This window comes from Megascapheus bottae, chromosome 7 (assembly GCF_031878675.1).
Source record: "Megascapheus bottae isolate mThoBot1 chromosome 7, mThoBot2.hap1, whole genome shotgun sequence".
Taxonomy (NCBI): Eukaryota; Metazoa; Chordata; class Mammalia; order Rodentia; family Geomyidae; genus Megascapheus; species Megascapheus bottae.
In genome coordinates, this window is record NC_143515.1 from 5,869,032 (window position 1) to 5,882,246 (window position 13,215).

The 13,215-nt window shown below is 41.3% G+C and overlaps 2 protein-coding genes, 1 long non-coding RNA gene and 1 pseudogene across 10 annotated transcripts in view; 2 read left to right on the top strand and 2 right to left on the bottom strand.

The window, feature by feature from the left end:
* The window catches only part of Il36r (interleukin 36 receptor), a 33,388-nt gene extending 31,975 nt beyond the window's left edge, over positions 1-1,413 (bottom strand). For 2 of the 3 annotated variants that reach the window (XR_016536212.1, XM_090336301.1), the window contains exons 1-2: positions 1,235-1,413; positions 484-553 (exon numbers count right to left, since the gene is read on the bottom strand). Coding sequence is in view for 2 of the 3 variants with exons in the window: in XM_090336301.1 (XP_090192427.1) it covers positions 484-547 (64 nt within the window). In the remaining variant the exon portion in view is untranslated. Of the gene's footprint in view, positions 1-483; positions 568-1,234 lie in introns of those variants that run through there. The other variant, XM_090336302.1, reaches the window with a different exon arrangement.
* A 161-nt stretch (positions 1,414-1,574) lies between these two features.
* On the top strand, positions 1,575-11,049 carry LOC150060203 (uncharacterized). The gene is made up of 3 exons (XR_016536213.1): positions 1,575-1,598; positions 5,411-5,440; positions 10,834-11,049. It is a non-coding gene; the product is annotated as an uncharacterized LOC150060203 (long non-coding RNA).
* Positions 5,469-13,215, bottom strand: part of Il1r1 (interleukin 1 receptor type 1) — a 78,200-nt gene continuing 70,453 nt past the window's right edge. For 5 of the 6 annotated variants that reach the window (XM_090336305.1, XM_090336304.1, XM_090336306.1 and 2 more), the window contains 4 exons: positions 12,088-12,239; positions 10,089-10,232; positions 9,281-9,448; positions 5,469-8,502 (listed from right to left, as the gene is read on the bottom strand). In XM_090336305.1, coding sequence (XP_090192431.1) covers positions 8,084-8,502; positions 9,281-9,448; positions 10,089-10,232; positions 12,088-12,239 — 883 coding nt within the window. In that variant the 3' untranslated portion in view covers positions 5,469-8,083. The remainder of the gene's footprint in view (positions 8,503-9,280; positions 9,449-10,088; positions 10,233-12,087; positions 12,240-13,215) is intronic. The other variant, XM_090336307.1, reaches the window with a different exon arrangement.
* Positions 12,711-12,809, top strand: LOC150060205 (U6 spliceosomal RNA; annotated as a pseudogene).

The following is a 13,215-nucleotide window of genomic DNA, read 5'->3' on the forward strand; positions in this document are numbered from 1 at the left end:
ACTACCCAAACAGCCAGAAATGGAGCTGTGGGTCTTATGATAGAGCACTAGCCTTAAGCATAGAAGTTTAGGAAAAGTGCCTACGCCCTGAGTTCAAACCCCAGAACTGGCGCCTACACACACACACACGACTCAAATTTAGTATCTACCAGTTTGCTTTGTTTTCTTTATATTTGTCCCATTGCCAGTATCCCTTTATCATACATAAAGACACTTTATCATGGAGAAGGCAGTGTAGTAGCCATGTGAGCATCGGGTCTGGATTTGAGTAGCTTCCTAAATGCCCCCCACCCCCAGTCACTGGAGGCTCCGAGGGGACCCCTTTGGGGCTGAGCGTCAGAGAACCTAGCTTTGGGACTGGCTGCTCCACACCTTCAGAATTCCTCCTGGCCAATGGGGGAAACAAACAGTAGTCTTGAGGCAGGTGGGATCCCCAAAACTCCTCCTCACAGGGGGCCACGATGAGGGGCTCAGGGCACCTACCTGCTCTGATGAAAAGTGGAAGCGCAACGGATACCCCGCCAAGCAGCAAAGCCAGCACCCTCATTTGGGGCTACAAGAAAGAAAGGAGAAAATGGGAGAAGGAGAGGCCTCCCTTCCAGATGCGTCTTGGGGAATCCAAGCCACACCTTCAGAGTGAGAAGCGTCCACATTCTGCTCCACATTGCCCCAAAGACCCGCCCTTCCCCGCCCTCTGAGCTCCCAGCGCGCCTTCCCTGCCCTGGCTGAGAATCCCCGGAGCTCGGGCGGTGGGTGTAGAGGGCGGGGGTGGGGGGTTAGGATGTGGTGAGGACTGGGTGGCACCCCTTTCTGTGTTCCAGAGGCCTCGGGTGGCCCGAGTGCCAGCCCTGCTCCCGATCCCCTTCCGTGCCAGCCATTGCATCTGCCCAGAGCCTGGTGAGCCAAGGTTCCCCGGAACTGCTGGCCAGGGCTGCCTGGGAGGGGCAGACGGGGAGGAAACCCGAGGACTACCAGACCTGAGGGCCAGAGAGCCCCAAGTGGCCCAGGTGGTCCGGGATCCACCACTGGCAGTTCCCATCTCCAAGTCTTTCCCACGGCTGGCACCCCACCCACACCTGACTCAAGTGCAGTTAGCAATCCATCCCTCCCGCCCGCGGGGCTGGGGCCCGGGCAGGGGAGCGGGGACCGCAGAACGCCCCCAGAGGAGAGGGAAAGCCCGCCAGGGACTGAGCCCCGCCCTGGCATTGGGGAGCCTTGGGCGGGGCAGTCCTACCTCGACTGTGGAGCTCGGGAGGAACTCGCCTGAGGAAGCCACTGGGAGATGGTTCCACTGATTAGAGCTCTTCACCAGCAATGTGGGCTTAAATCTCTTCCATGCCGTCCCTGTCAATTACAATTCGTTCCTTCCCCAGTCCCACTGGAGCAGTTGTGGCTTGCCCTGCATTGCCCTGTGTGGAAATCTCTACTAGAGTGGTTTCTAAGGAAGGATAGGAAATGTCTGAGTCACCCAAACACCTCTCTCCCAGGTGATCCTGCTTACAGCTCAGCCTGAGTCCTGACTGGTCCTAAGGATGTCGACTGAGACCTGGGGCCCAGTAGACAAACCCCTGTGAAGACAACCTACTGGCCCCTGGGTGGTAAGAAAAGACATGCAATATAATCGCCATTCAGTAGATTCTCAGCCTGGCAGTCCCCGGTGGTGTTCTTGGAGTTGGAAATGGAGAAGCAAAAGCAACCGTGGGAGTAAAAGCAGGAACTGTGTGAGCCGGCTGGTTGCATCCTGCTATTTGCCCAGTGGTGTTCCAATTTCTACACTGTTAGAAGACATTGAGTATTTCAGCTGGGTGCAGTGGTTCATGCCTGTAATCCCAGCTGCGCAGGAGGTAGAGTGCCAGAAAATTGCCGGTTCTAGTTGGAGAGGAAGTAGCTAGTGATTCTCCTCCCCCCAACCCCCATTTCAGCCAATAAACTAGGTGTGATCATCACATCCATAATTTCAGCTATATGACAAGCATTTGATAGATTCTGACGAACTCCACCGACCACTCAGGAGGAAAATGCATGATTTTAGCAGAAAAATAAAGCAATACATAATAATAACAATGATAAAAGGTCTGGAGGTATGACACAAATGCTCATAAGTGCAAGGTCCTAATTTGAAATCCCAGTGCAGTAAAGGAAAAAAAAAAAAAAGAATGGAAAGCTTGGGGATTTCAATACTTCATGTGTGTCGTGCTTATCAAAAATTGTCTACTAGAGATTTGAAAGAAGAATTTAGAAATCATTTCCTTTCTTATTTTAAATAATAACCCCGTTAATTATTCGTTAGCTTAAGTGTCATATGTTTTAGGAGGGAAAATGACTCCCTCCCGAAGTGACTTACTTTGAGAAGTGGAATTGTTCCTCGTGTAGGCTGAAGTGTACTCTCAGATTCACCCACAAGTAGAGTAGTGATTGTTAGGTGTGGGGGAGGGGGATAAATAAAGGAAGTTTAGACTTGATGAGGCGTGTTGAATGTGTGCGTTGAAACATCCCGCTAAAACCCAATTGATCCACAAAAGCGGTATATGTCAATCATGCTTAAAATAAAATCTTTAAGATAATAGGAAATTAGGACATGTACTGCCAGTTCTTAACTACCCTGAGAAATCCCAGAAACTGGACAGCAGAGCTGACTAAATAAGAAAGAGGAAGGAAGAATTCAAAGGGAATTTATGTAGAGAAGTTCCTGGTGGGCCACTGTAGGCTTGCTCTGCCGTGGCGAGCGGCTATGCCACCTTAAGCTGAAACAGTGGAAAGTGTCACAGTGAACACGGAGCAGAAACATCTTCACAAGCACTGATCAAGTGTTAGAAAGTCCCAGAATTACCTGGGGCGGAAATGGGAAGAAGAGCCCTATGGCTAGGCAGGTATTCTATATCTATGCCACATCCCCAGCCTGGATTTGTCTTTACTTATTTTGGAGCCAGGGTCATGTGGTTTTGCCTGGGCCAACATAAACTGTGATCTTCCAGCTTCCATTTCCTGAGTAGCTAGGGTGGTGCATGTGTTCCACTACGCCCAGCTATAGATTTAAATCAGGAACCTCCTCTTGAGGCTAGGATTCCAAACAGGAGCCACTGTGCCTGGCCTACAATTCTATCTTCTTGAATGGTATCCGTATCCACCAAAATGGCTGAAATTAAGAAGACTGATGATGGTAAGTGTTGATGAGGATGGGTCTCAGACTTGCTGGTACGAGGCAAATTGGCACAGCCACTAAGGCAAACCACTTAGGGCAAAATTTATGAACGCTAACTCAGCAAGTTTATTTGGAAGGCTACCCCAAAATGAACGCACACACATCGTGCTAGAATGTGCAAAGTAGTAGTAATTGTTACTAGTCAAGGAATAACAGTTGCCCAAATGTTTTATCAAGGATAGAATGGATGAAACATAGGTGACCCCATGTGGTCACATTATGCAGCCTTGAGATATAGCCATATGCAAAAATATGGATGCATCTCACAAATATGACATCTAGCAAAAGAAAATAATTAGATGGAAATGTATAGCAAATGATTACACTAATCCAAAATGGCCTAATTACACCCATATTAGATTCCAAACAGTCAAAATCAACCTAAGCTTTTAAACTCTAGAATAATGGAGTCCCTTGAAACACAGAGGGTGGATACTTTGGAGGGATACCAAATGAAGATGCCCCCAGGCTTATGTGTTCTAGTGGTGGAGTGTTTGCCTACAATACAGGAAGCCCTCAAGGGGTAGAGTGCTGGCCTGAGTCCTGAGTTCTAGCCCCAAGACTAGGAAAACAAAAACAAAAACAAAAATGGAGTAAACATTATTTACCTAAATAGTGCCACCAGCTGGGGACCAAGAAAATAAGATGTCTGAAGAGAGAAAAAGGAGTGTAAGCCAACATAGAACTAGCCACATAAGCAAAAGCAGAAGTGGATTCATCCAACACCTGTAGGAATATATCATCTCAATAAAGAAATCTGAAGAATTTCATTCCTAGAAACATGTTGAATAAAAAGAAAACCTCTGAATCTTGTGAAACAGTTATCAATGACGCCTTTCTCAGAACAGGAAGCATAAACCTAATAATATTTGGGATCACTTCCAGGTCAAAGATCCTCACAGAAACAACCTTCATGGACTTATGCTCTGTGATTACATTTTGCCTTCACTTGATTGAGCACAGTACCAGAGACAGGATCCCATAAGCCTAGATTCCAGTTATACAGGTTTAACTGGTCTAACAGCTACAAATTATAGAGAGTGCCGTTGGTGTTTGGGCTTCAGGTTTGAGGTGAACCATGTTGTCAGGACTTAGATTAATCAACTAAACCTTCCTCAGAAAAACTTGAGAAAAGTATGGTAGGAGGATTAGAGGAGCATGTTTCTGTTTTGAAGGGTTAGTACTCATTTTAAACAGTATCATCTATATCCTCTCATTCTTCATAAACTATCTCTATCTCGGTCTCTGTCTCCATCTCTCTAAGTCTGTCATTCTCTTTTTCTGGATTTTTTAAATAAATGTTTTTTTCCCATGTACATATTTCATATGTACTCTATGTTTCTAATCCTGAAAAGTCTTCCCTCTGTAGTGATTCATTTGAGTATTTAGCTTTAGTGAAAGACGATGAACTGTTCATTCTACCTGAAATGATCAAGTCACATTAAGAAAATATGTTTGGGGCCAGGAGTTTGGTCTAGTGGTAGAGTGCTTGCCTAGCATGCATGAAGACCTGGGTTCAATTCCTCGGTACCACATACATAGAAAAAGCCAGAAGTGGTGCTGTGGCTCAAGTGCTAGAGTGCTGCCCTTGAGAAAGCCCAAGGACGGTGCTCAGGCCCTGAGCTCAAGGCCCAGGACTGGCAAAAAAATAAATAAATAAATACATATGTGTTTTAAGATTCTCTCCAAGTCTGGGCTTTTTACATAGAAAAACCTTGTAGTGACAAAGACCCATTTTACAGAAAAAGAATTGAAGACACCTAGCATGGGGCCTTGATTTAATTGCACTCAGTGACAGTTCAGGAATTTGTGATACAGGTCTTTTCCATCAGATGGAATTCTTGGGAGAAAAAAAAAATCACTCAAGAGAGTCTCCATCCCCCAGGAATCTCTTTTGTATTTAATCATGAAATGTTATTTTACAAAGAGAAAAACAGAACTTTCTATTAGAGATTAAGGTTGATTTTTCTTTGACTGGTGCGCACGCGCTCTCTCTCTCTCTCTGTCTGTCTCTCTCTCTCTCTCTCTCTCTCTCACGATGGAGAATTGAACCCATAGCTTTGTATACACTTAGCCATAGTCTCATCCCTAGTCCATTAGTCCATTCTAGAAGCAAGAGTGGATGAAGTAGAGATGGAGGTGCCCCTTAGAAGTCAGTCTCTGTTTTGTCAGTGACTGCCAGTCATAATCCACTCTCTTTCCCTACAGGTGATCTTGGAGTGGCTGTGAAGATGGCAGGTAAAGAAACAGACTTTAACACCCAGAAGAAGCTTTAACAATTTTATTGGAAAACAAGTACAGTTTATTGATCAGGGACATGTGTTGTACACAAATCTGGTGGCTTTCCATATAAAAATAACTAGCATTTGCTACAATTAAGTCTTAGTTAAAAACAAAAAAGGAAAGAACCTTCATTATTAACCAGTACAAATATAAGTTATTAAAGTGGCTCAATACTTTCTCTGTCATTGAAAGTAAAATTTTTTCAACAGGAAAGGAGGAGAGAGAAAATCTAAATTCTGTAAACCAGTTTTGCCCACCGGTAATTAAATACTTGACTGTAATTTCAAATCTTCTTCAAAACTGAGGTTGACTTTTTGTTTAAAAAAAAAACTACCATCTTAAATGTCAGTGTCCTCTATTAATGGGATCATATAGAAGGAAGAGCTTTTAAAGGGTTTGGGGCCTGGGACAGTCAGTCTAAGGAAACTGAAGGAGTGGCCCAGAAATTAGCTTCCTCTTCTGGATGCATTCCCTGTGAGATAGGAAGCCTTTTGGTACTTTCCTGTCTGGGATTTTTACCAAATTAAGGTTTCTCCCTTAGCTTTTATTCCCCCAAGTCCAACTGCCTCACTGCTTGTAATTCTTTTAGTACCTACTCCCACTTTCTTTCTAGCCCATGTTGCCACTCTAAGCTTGTTTTCTTGACATTCGGCTTACCAATGCATTCATTTGGACAGGAGTCAGGAGAAAGCAGGTACAAAAAGGGGGGTCGAAACTGTTTAACTGTGTGTCTGTCCAACTCTGAACATTTTAATGGCAAAAATGTCCTTCCAAATAAGTGTTTGTATTCACCCATGTTGTCAGCTATTCAAAATATGAATAATATGAGCAAATGACCCATTCATTTTCTGACAACTTTTAGAACCATCCTAGTTCCTCCAATAAATGGCACGTGAACCCAGCCTTGCAAATTTCAAGATTCATTCTAATGATCCTGAAGGTTGTCATCCAATTTGAGGAGATAATTTTCTATACTCCCACAATTGGATAAGTATTGACTTCCATAAAAAGAATATGTGCAAGTTAAAATGTGTTTGTATACTATCTAAACATAGTTTTATATATCCCAACACTGAAAAGTCTCAAATTTGTTTCTTATATAAAAACTGGGTTCACTTTCTGCCCAGCAAATAAAAACCTACCATGTCTTTTCACATATATGTCAGCTAGGAGGTGAAGAGATGATCATGACCTAAAATCAAGTATTTTTAACATTGGACTAGTGACCAGAAAACACAAGTTCAAGTCCTAGAGCTAACAGAATTAAGAGGGTGATTTAAAAAGTATAGGGAATTTTCTCTATATCTAGAATTAGAATTACTGCAAAAAAGAAAGGAGAAAACCAAACACAATTATCTGAGAACATTTTAAAATAATAAAGCACTACACTTTGTTGCATGTGTACATTGGTTTGGGGAAGGCAGCCAGGGACAGTCACCCACTCTCTGCACTTCAGCCCAGAGAGGGAGCTACTTCCTAAAGCACTAACTTAACAGGCAGCACCCAGAGACTGGCAGGAGGGATTTAGAGAAGAATCTCTTACCGGGAGGACTGTGGGAACTTCAGCATTGACATCAACTTTGGATTTCAGCTGGAGAGAATGCAAGAAGATATTCAAGCCAGAGGATAGATGCAGGAAATAAAGGCCAAGATGGAGCCCCAGGAAGCTGCATTGGGATCCACACAGCAGGAGGGCACAGGGAAGGGGGTGGGGACGTGCTGGGAGCGCTGGACTGGGTGTGACACACTGGTAGGGCACACAGGCTTTACTTCCTGAGCAGGAGGGGATCTTTAGAGGTCTCCCAGGAAGAGCAGCATTTTATGAAAGACGATTCCGCTTCAAGCTGTGCCCTTGATAGAGAAGAGGAAGGAAGTCATGGCAAAGCTGTCTGTCTCTCCAAAGAAGCAAATGGGTCAAGTAAGATGCAGAATAAAGAACAGGATAGACATTCCAATAAGAAAACACTGAGAGGAGGGAGAGGTGGGTCAATCGCTGCAACTGTTGCTTTAAAAATTTCTGTGCTGCAGAAAAGATAGATTGTTCTCTCTTTGGATTCCTGGAGACTCTCCATCCCATTGAAAGGATAGTGTTCAAAGTCTAACGAATAAAATTTGGTCTTTGGAATCTGATTGCTGGCAGGGGATGTGTCTGACTAACTCAAGCCAATTAAAAATGTGTCCTTCCTCTGTGTCAGTATACAGTAGCTACAGTGCCAAAGAAAAGAGCCTCTCTTCTGGGTTACGGACCCTACAATGTCCCCAGATATGGCAACAGCTCTGCCTCTGTGCTCAGAACAAATTCATAAAACCGTCTCTAGATGATGACCATTTCGTGGTCTCATCGCTGTCCAAGTGACTTTTCTCAACTGCTCCAACGTTCAGAGAACATTTTGTCATCCTTCATGAAGGTCATGTCAAGCCTCCTGCTCTGAACTACCTGGGCTTGTTATTGTCACTAAGCCCTGTTCCCTTAACTATCTGATTCCAGGGTACTTTGGGGACAAGGGACCCCTCAGGTAATTTTATGACTATAGAAGTCGGCAGGAGGCAACAGCCCAGCCTGCAGTGCTTATAACAAGAACACCCAGCTTCTTCAGGCTACCCAAGAGGCAGGTGAACCTCTCTTTGCAAATTCTCCTTTGTGCCTGACCCAGAAGTCAAGGACAATAACTGGCGTTTGGACGAAGTCAAGTGCCGCTGAGCTGGCATGTAGTATCTGACCTTTTTCCAAAATCTAGCCTTTGAAGTCTCTGGTCCCAATCTCAAGTCCCCTGACCAGCGAATGGCCCCATGTTTCTGCTTAATAAATTTAATGGATTCTGGCATTTTCTCATAGTCTTCAATTTTCTCTAGCTCCAGTAGAACAATTTTGATTCCATCTTGAATGAGAGCATTGTACATCACTATTTGCTCCTCTGATGAATGGCTCAGCCAGCTGAAGCCTGACACATCCCTCACTAAAATAATGATCAGTCTTCTGCTTTTCTTTATGTTTTCGTTAGTGACCTCCATAGAATCTGAAAAACAAGAAGCACAGTGTTAGCACTCAAATATTGGAACCGAGCCCTTGCAAGGCAAAGGTCTACCCATCCCTTCATGGTGCTTCTGCTTCATGACTCTTTTTTTCTTGTTTCACTCAAGATTAAAGGTCTGTTCTGTTTTATCGATCAGACCCAAACACTAGCCTACATGAGTTGAATATCATATTCCACTTAGAACTCAGAAAATACCTTAGCCAAAGATTTAAAACCCTACTTATTTCATCTGTACTACTTTATTGTACTAATAATGGCTAATTAGTCACTATATTTTCTGACAAGGATACAAATCAATTAATTATTGATCTATCACAGAAGTAAATACTTTGCACTTAACAAATATGAAGGATAGGTCGAATGCTGGCGGCTCATACCTGTTATCCTAGCTGCTCAGAAGACTGAGATCTGAGGCTCCCAGTTCAAAGCCAATCTGGGCAGAAAAGTCTACGAGACTTTTATCTCCAATTAACAAGCTAACTGCTAAAAGCGGAGGTGTGGATAAAGAGCTAGAGCACCAGCCTTGAGTAAAAAAGCGAAGCAAGGGCTTAAAGCTCTGAGTTCAAGTCCCAGCATCAGCACATACACACACTCACCCCCCCCACACACATATACATATACATACAAAAGAATGAAGAAATGTTTAAAATTGTAAAATATGCATGCCCACACTACAGTCTTCTAAAAAGATAGCAAACTTACAAATTAATTTTTATAATAAGCCTATTATTCTTATGTATTATTCCTATGCATTACATACCTTCTCCAACATAGTCATCTCTTCCATAAATGAACAGTTTATATCCAAACTGGTTTTCCAAGACCTCAGGCAAAACTTTAAACACAAAAATATCTGAGTTGGTGGTGGACCCTTCCATAAAATTCTTTGGATATAGTATATACGCATCATACATCTTCCCATCAGAAGCTAAAGAGGAAATGTCAAATATTTAGAACCAAAGGGAAAAACAAATGATCTCATGAAGTCAGGATCACAAACATATGCATCCCAAGAAAATACTCATCTTTTTGATTCAGTGTACAATTGAAGGAGAAATACTCAAGGTATGATACCATTTTACAATGGTCATTTCTCCCAAATTTTCAGACTAAAAGCTATTCTTCTCTTGAATTAGTGTCCACCTCACACACATGCACTATTAAAATATCCTTAATTCCTTATTCTTATCTTCTTCCCCAAACGGCCCTCAGTTCTGTCCTGTCTGCCTTTTATATCTTAGTGTGGTGTTGGGATTTGATTTGTTTTCAACACAAGGGAGAGACTTTCCATGAGGTGTGCAAAGCTGTTCATTTCTTCCATTTGAAACCAGGCCATGGAGGAAGCCACCTATCTCAGCCATGGATTACGCGTACCTGAATTCATACATAGCTGCCCCAAATACCTGAATGCTAACGACAGAACTTAGAAAACACTGAAACTATCCGTCTAAGAATAATTATCATCCCTATATTTTCAGCACGTTATCATTCTAAATCTTAGGTAACCATCTTCTTAGTTATCATCTACATCTCCAAGGAAAACTTGATGTGTGGACACAAAATTATACCTTTTGTATGGAGAAAATGCGAGCAAGAATCTCTGTACCAAAGCACAATGTCAACCTTGAAGATTTTATAGATGAATACTGAACATATAATCATAACTATTAATGTGACAAATGCCCCAATGATGTGATTCTTGAAGTCAGGAACTATAGCAGAAAAGAGAAGGAAAAGCATTAAAACTAAAGAGAATTTAAACTTTGAACATATCAACTTTTCTATTTCCATCACAGGGAAAACACATTTGCAATTGACCTAACATTTCAGATAGTAGTAGCTTGTTCATTGTTATAATTATTAACGGATACTAAATACAGAAAACAATTTAACCTGGACAATCTATAAAACAAAGGTGTATTCTATTAAGTTTCCATCTAAATAACATCATATGCAATAAGAAAAAATATACTAACGATAAATTATTTCATGGTACAAGGAGAAGTTAAAATCACCCAGAATCTATAGAAGTTTCCAAAGGCAGAAAAGCCAGTTAGTAAAAGCTAAAAGCTGGAGAAAACCAAGACATGTAAAAGGGTATCAATGTATGGCAAATATCATGTAACCCTTCTATTAATTACAATAAAAAATACATGAAAAAAAGAAAAGTATAGGTAGGTAGATAGATAGATAGATGGATAGATACAAAGATAGGCAGACAGACAGAAGGTAAGTGGGTGGATGGATGGATGGACAGATGGACAAACAGATAATCTCCATTCTTATGGCTTCTCTTTCTAATTACTCATTTAGGGATTACAGAGGAAGATGGGAAAGGGAATAAGCAGCAAGATGATAAGGGAGAAGAGGTGAAAGAACAACTGAAAATAGAAAAGGAAAGAAGATAGAGACAAAAACCATATAATTGTGATTGTTGTCCTTAATGTACTATGCTATCATCTGTTTTGCTGTCCCTTGGTTATCTCATATTGTTACAGTATTTCACCTTGTTATCTGATATATTGTATATATGCATATTTGGTTATTTGAAATAGGATAGGGAAGGGGGAAAACAAGACTAGGGGTGGGGGTGAGGGGAGAGAAATGGGGACCAAGACATAAGAAAGGGTATCAATGTATGTGAAGTAATGCACCTCCTATCTGGTGAATATAATGTACCCTTCTATTAATTACAATAAAAATATATGGAAAAAAGGGATTTTAAATTTCACAGTATACACAGGGACCTAGATATAAAAAAAAACATCTAAAAGCCTATAACTCAATTTTTCCTGGGGAATTCATTTTGGTACAAAGCAGGTACCAAGATCTACACTTTCCCAGACAGATGTCCAATTGCTCAAACAGAGAGTTGACACTTATCGACTTTATTACGAGATCATGACTGCTGGACTTAGTGTTCTTTAAGAACATCTTTACTATTCAACTACAGATGTTTTTATTTTTCGGAATATTTTTATTTTCTTTAAGTAATTGGATAAAGGAGTTGCCATTCACCAAAGCAGTTTATGAATATAGTATATCTTGAGCAATGTCACCTACAGAGTGTTTTAAAATATTTCACAACTATTTTCAATACTGCCTGACCATACCAACTCATGAAAAATCAATGAGTTCTGTAATTCTCATTATGAAGCAGCTATTTACCTTTCTAAGCATTCTTCATAAAGAATTAAAAACATTTATTAGGTGCCCATAATGTAGCAAACCCCAGTAGGTCTGTCAATAGAATAATTACTAAGCTAAATGGCTGGCACCACCATAGAATTTACAGAAACAAACCTAAGTCTAACAGATACTATGCTAAACAGTACCAGAGTTCTTAACTGGGTGAAGTGTAAACAATGGAATAGAAAAATATACAAAGGAAAACAGACAGTTCTGTGAAAAGGGGGATGGAATTAGGAGTTTCCCAGCTGAAGAGGAAGGAAAGAGTGTTCCAGGCAGAGGAAATCAGATGGAAACCTCGAGGTCATGGAATCCAAATCATAAAACAACAACAACAACAACAAAAATTATACTTTGAATAACTAGTTTGTTGTTTACCTGGATATATAAACTGGATATATGCTTCACTGATCTTGTCTGTGTTCCTGGCCACACAGATGAATGGGTATAAATAAAATTGACTTTTGACCTTGGTGACATTAAGTACAGTGATGACTGTACTCTGTCTTTTGTCTGAAGGATTTTCCACACTGTTCAGAAGATAGAAGGTCAATGTAGTTAGGTAGGGGTGTTGCAACAGCTATGAATAAGATATGCACATTTAGTTTATTTCTGCATTTTGTAGCGTACATTGTAGCTGAACTGGTCACCTACCTACTCACAAAGTAACATGACAATCAAACCACCAGTACACCCCTTGAATCATACAGCCTTGAGATTAATGTCAGCAACAGATGTAGAAACACAGACATTAGTAAAAATGAACAGCTTCAGGAAGGAAAACTGCAAATACGAGCATTCTATCTTCTACAGAGTACAGAAAAGCATATATTAGACAAGAATAGATTGAGGGCTTCCCCAGGGCTGGGTAGAATGGGACATGGAAGCCTTATCTACAGACCCACAAGACATAAGAAGACAGAAGTTTTTTTTAAGAGTTCTTGGTTCTTGGCCCTATTTAAGTCTTTTCTAGACTATTTAAAAAAAAGAAAGCATGAGAGGTGCTTGTTTTGGCAGAACACACACTAAGACTGGAACCATACAGAAATTAGCATGGTCCTGTTTAAGGATGACAAATTAGTGAGGTGTCCCATATTTTAAAAGAAAGAATGGGGCTGGGAGTGTGGCCTGGTGATAGAGTGCTTGAGTAGCATTCACGAAGCCCTAAGTTTGATCCCATAATACCACATACACAGAAAAAGCCATAAATGGTAGATTTGCTAGCCAAGAAAGAAAGAAAGAAAGAAAGAAAGAAAGGAAGGGGGGAGGGAGGGAGGGAGGGAGGAAGGGAGGGAGGGAGGGAAGGAAAGGAAGGGAGAAAGAATATTTTATCATGATTTTTTTTCTCCAGTAACTTTAAGACCAATTAAAACTCCTAAACTCTGAGGAAAAAATATGAAGAAAAACCTATTGGAATGTTGCACCATACATTACTGAATCGAAGAGAGAGGCTTTTAACGGATCGGGAATCTGCCCCACAACATACAAGACCTTACAACTCTTGTT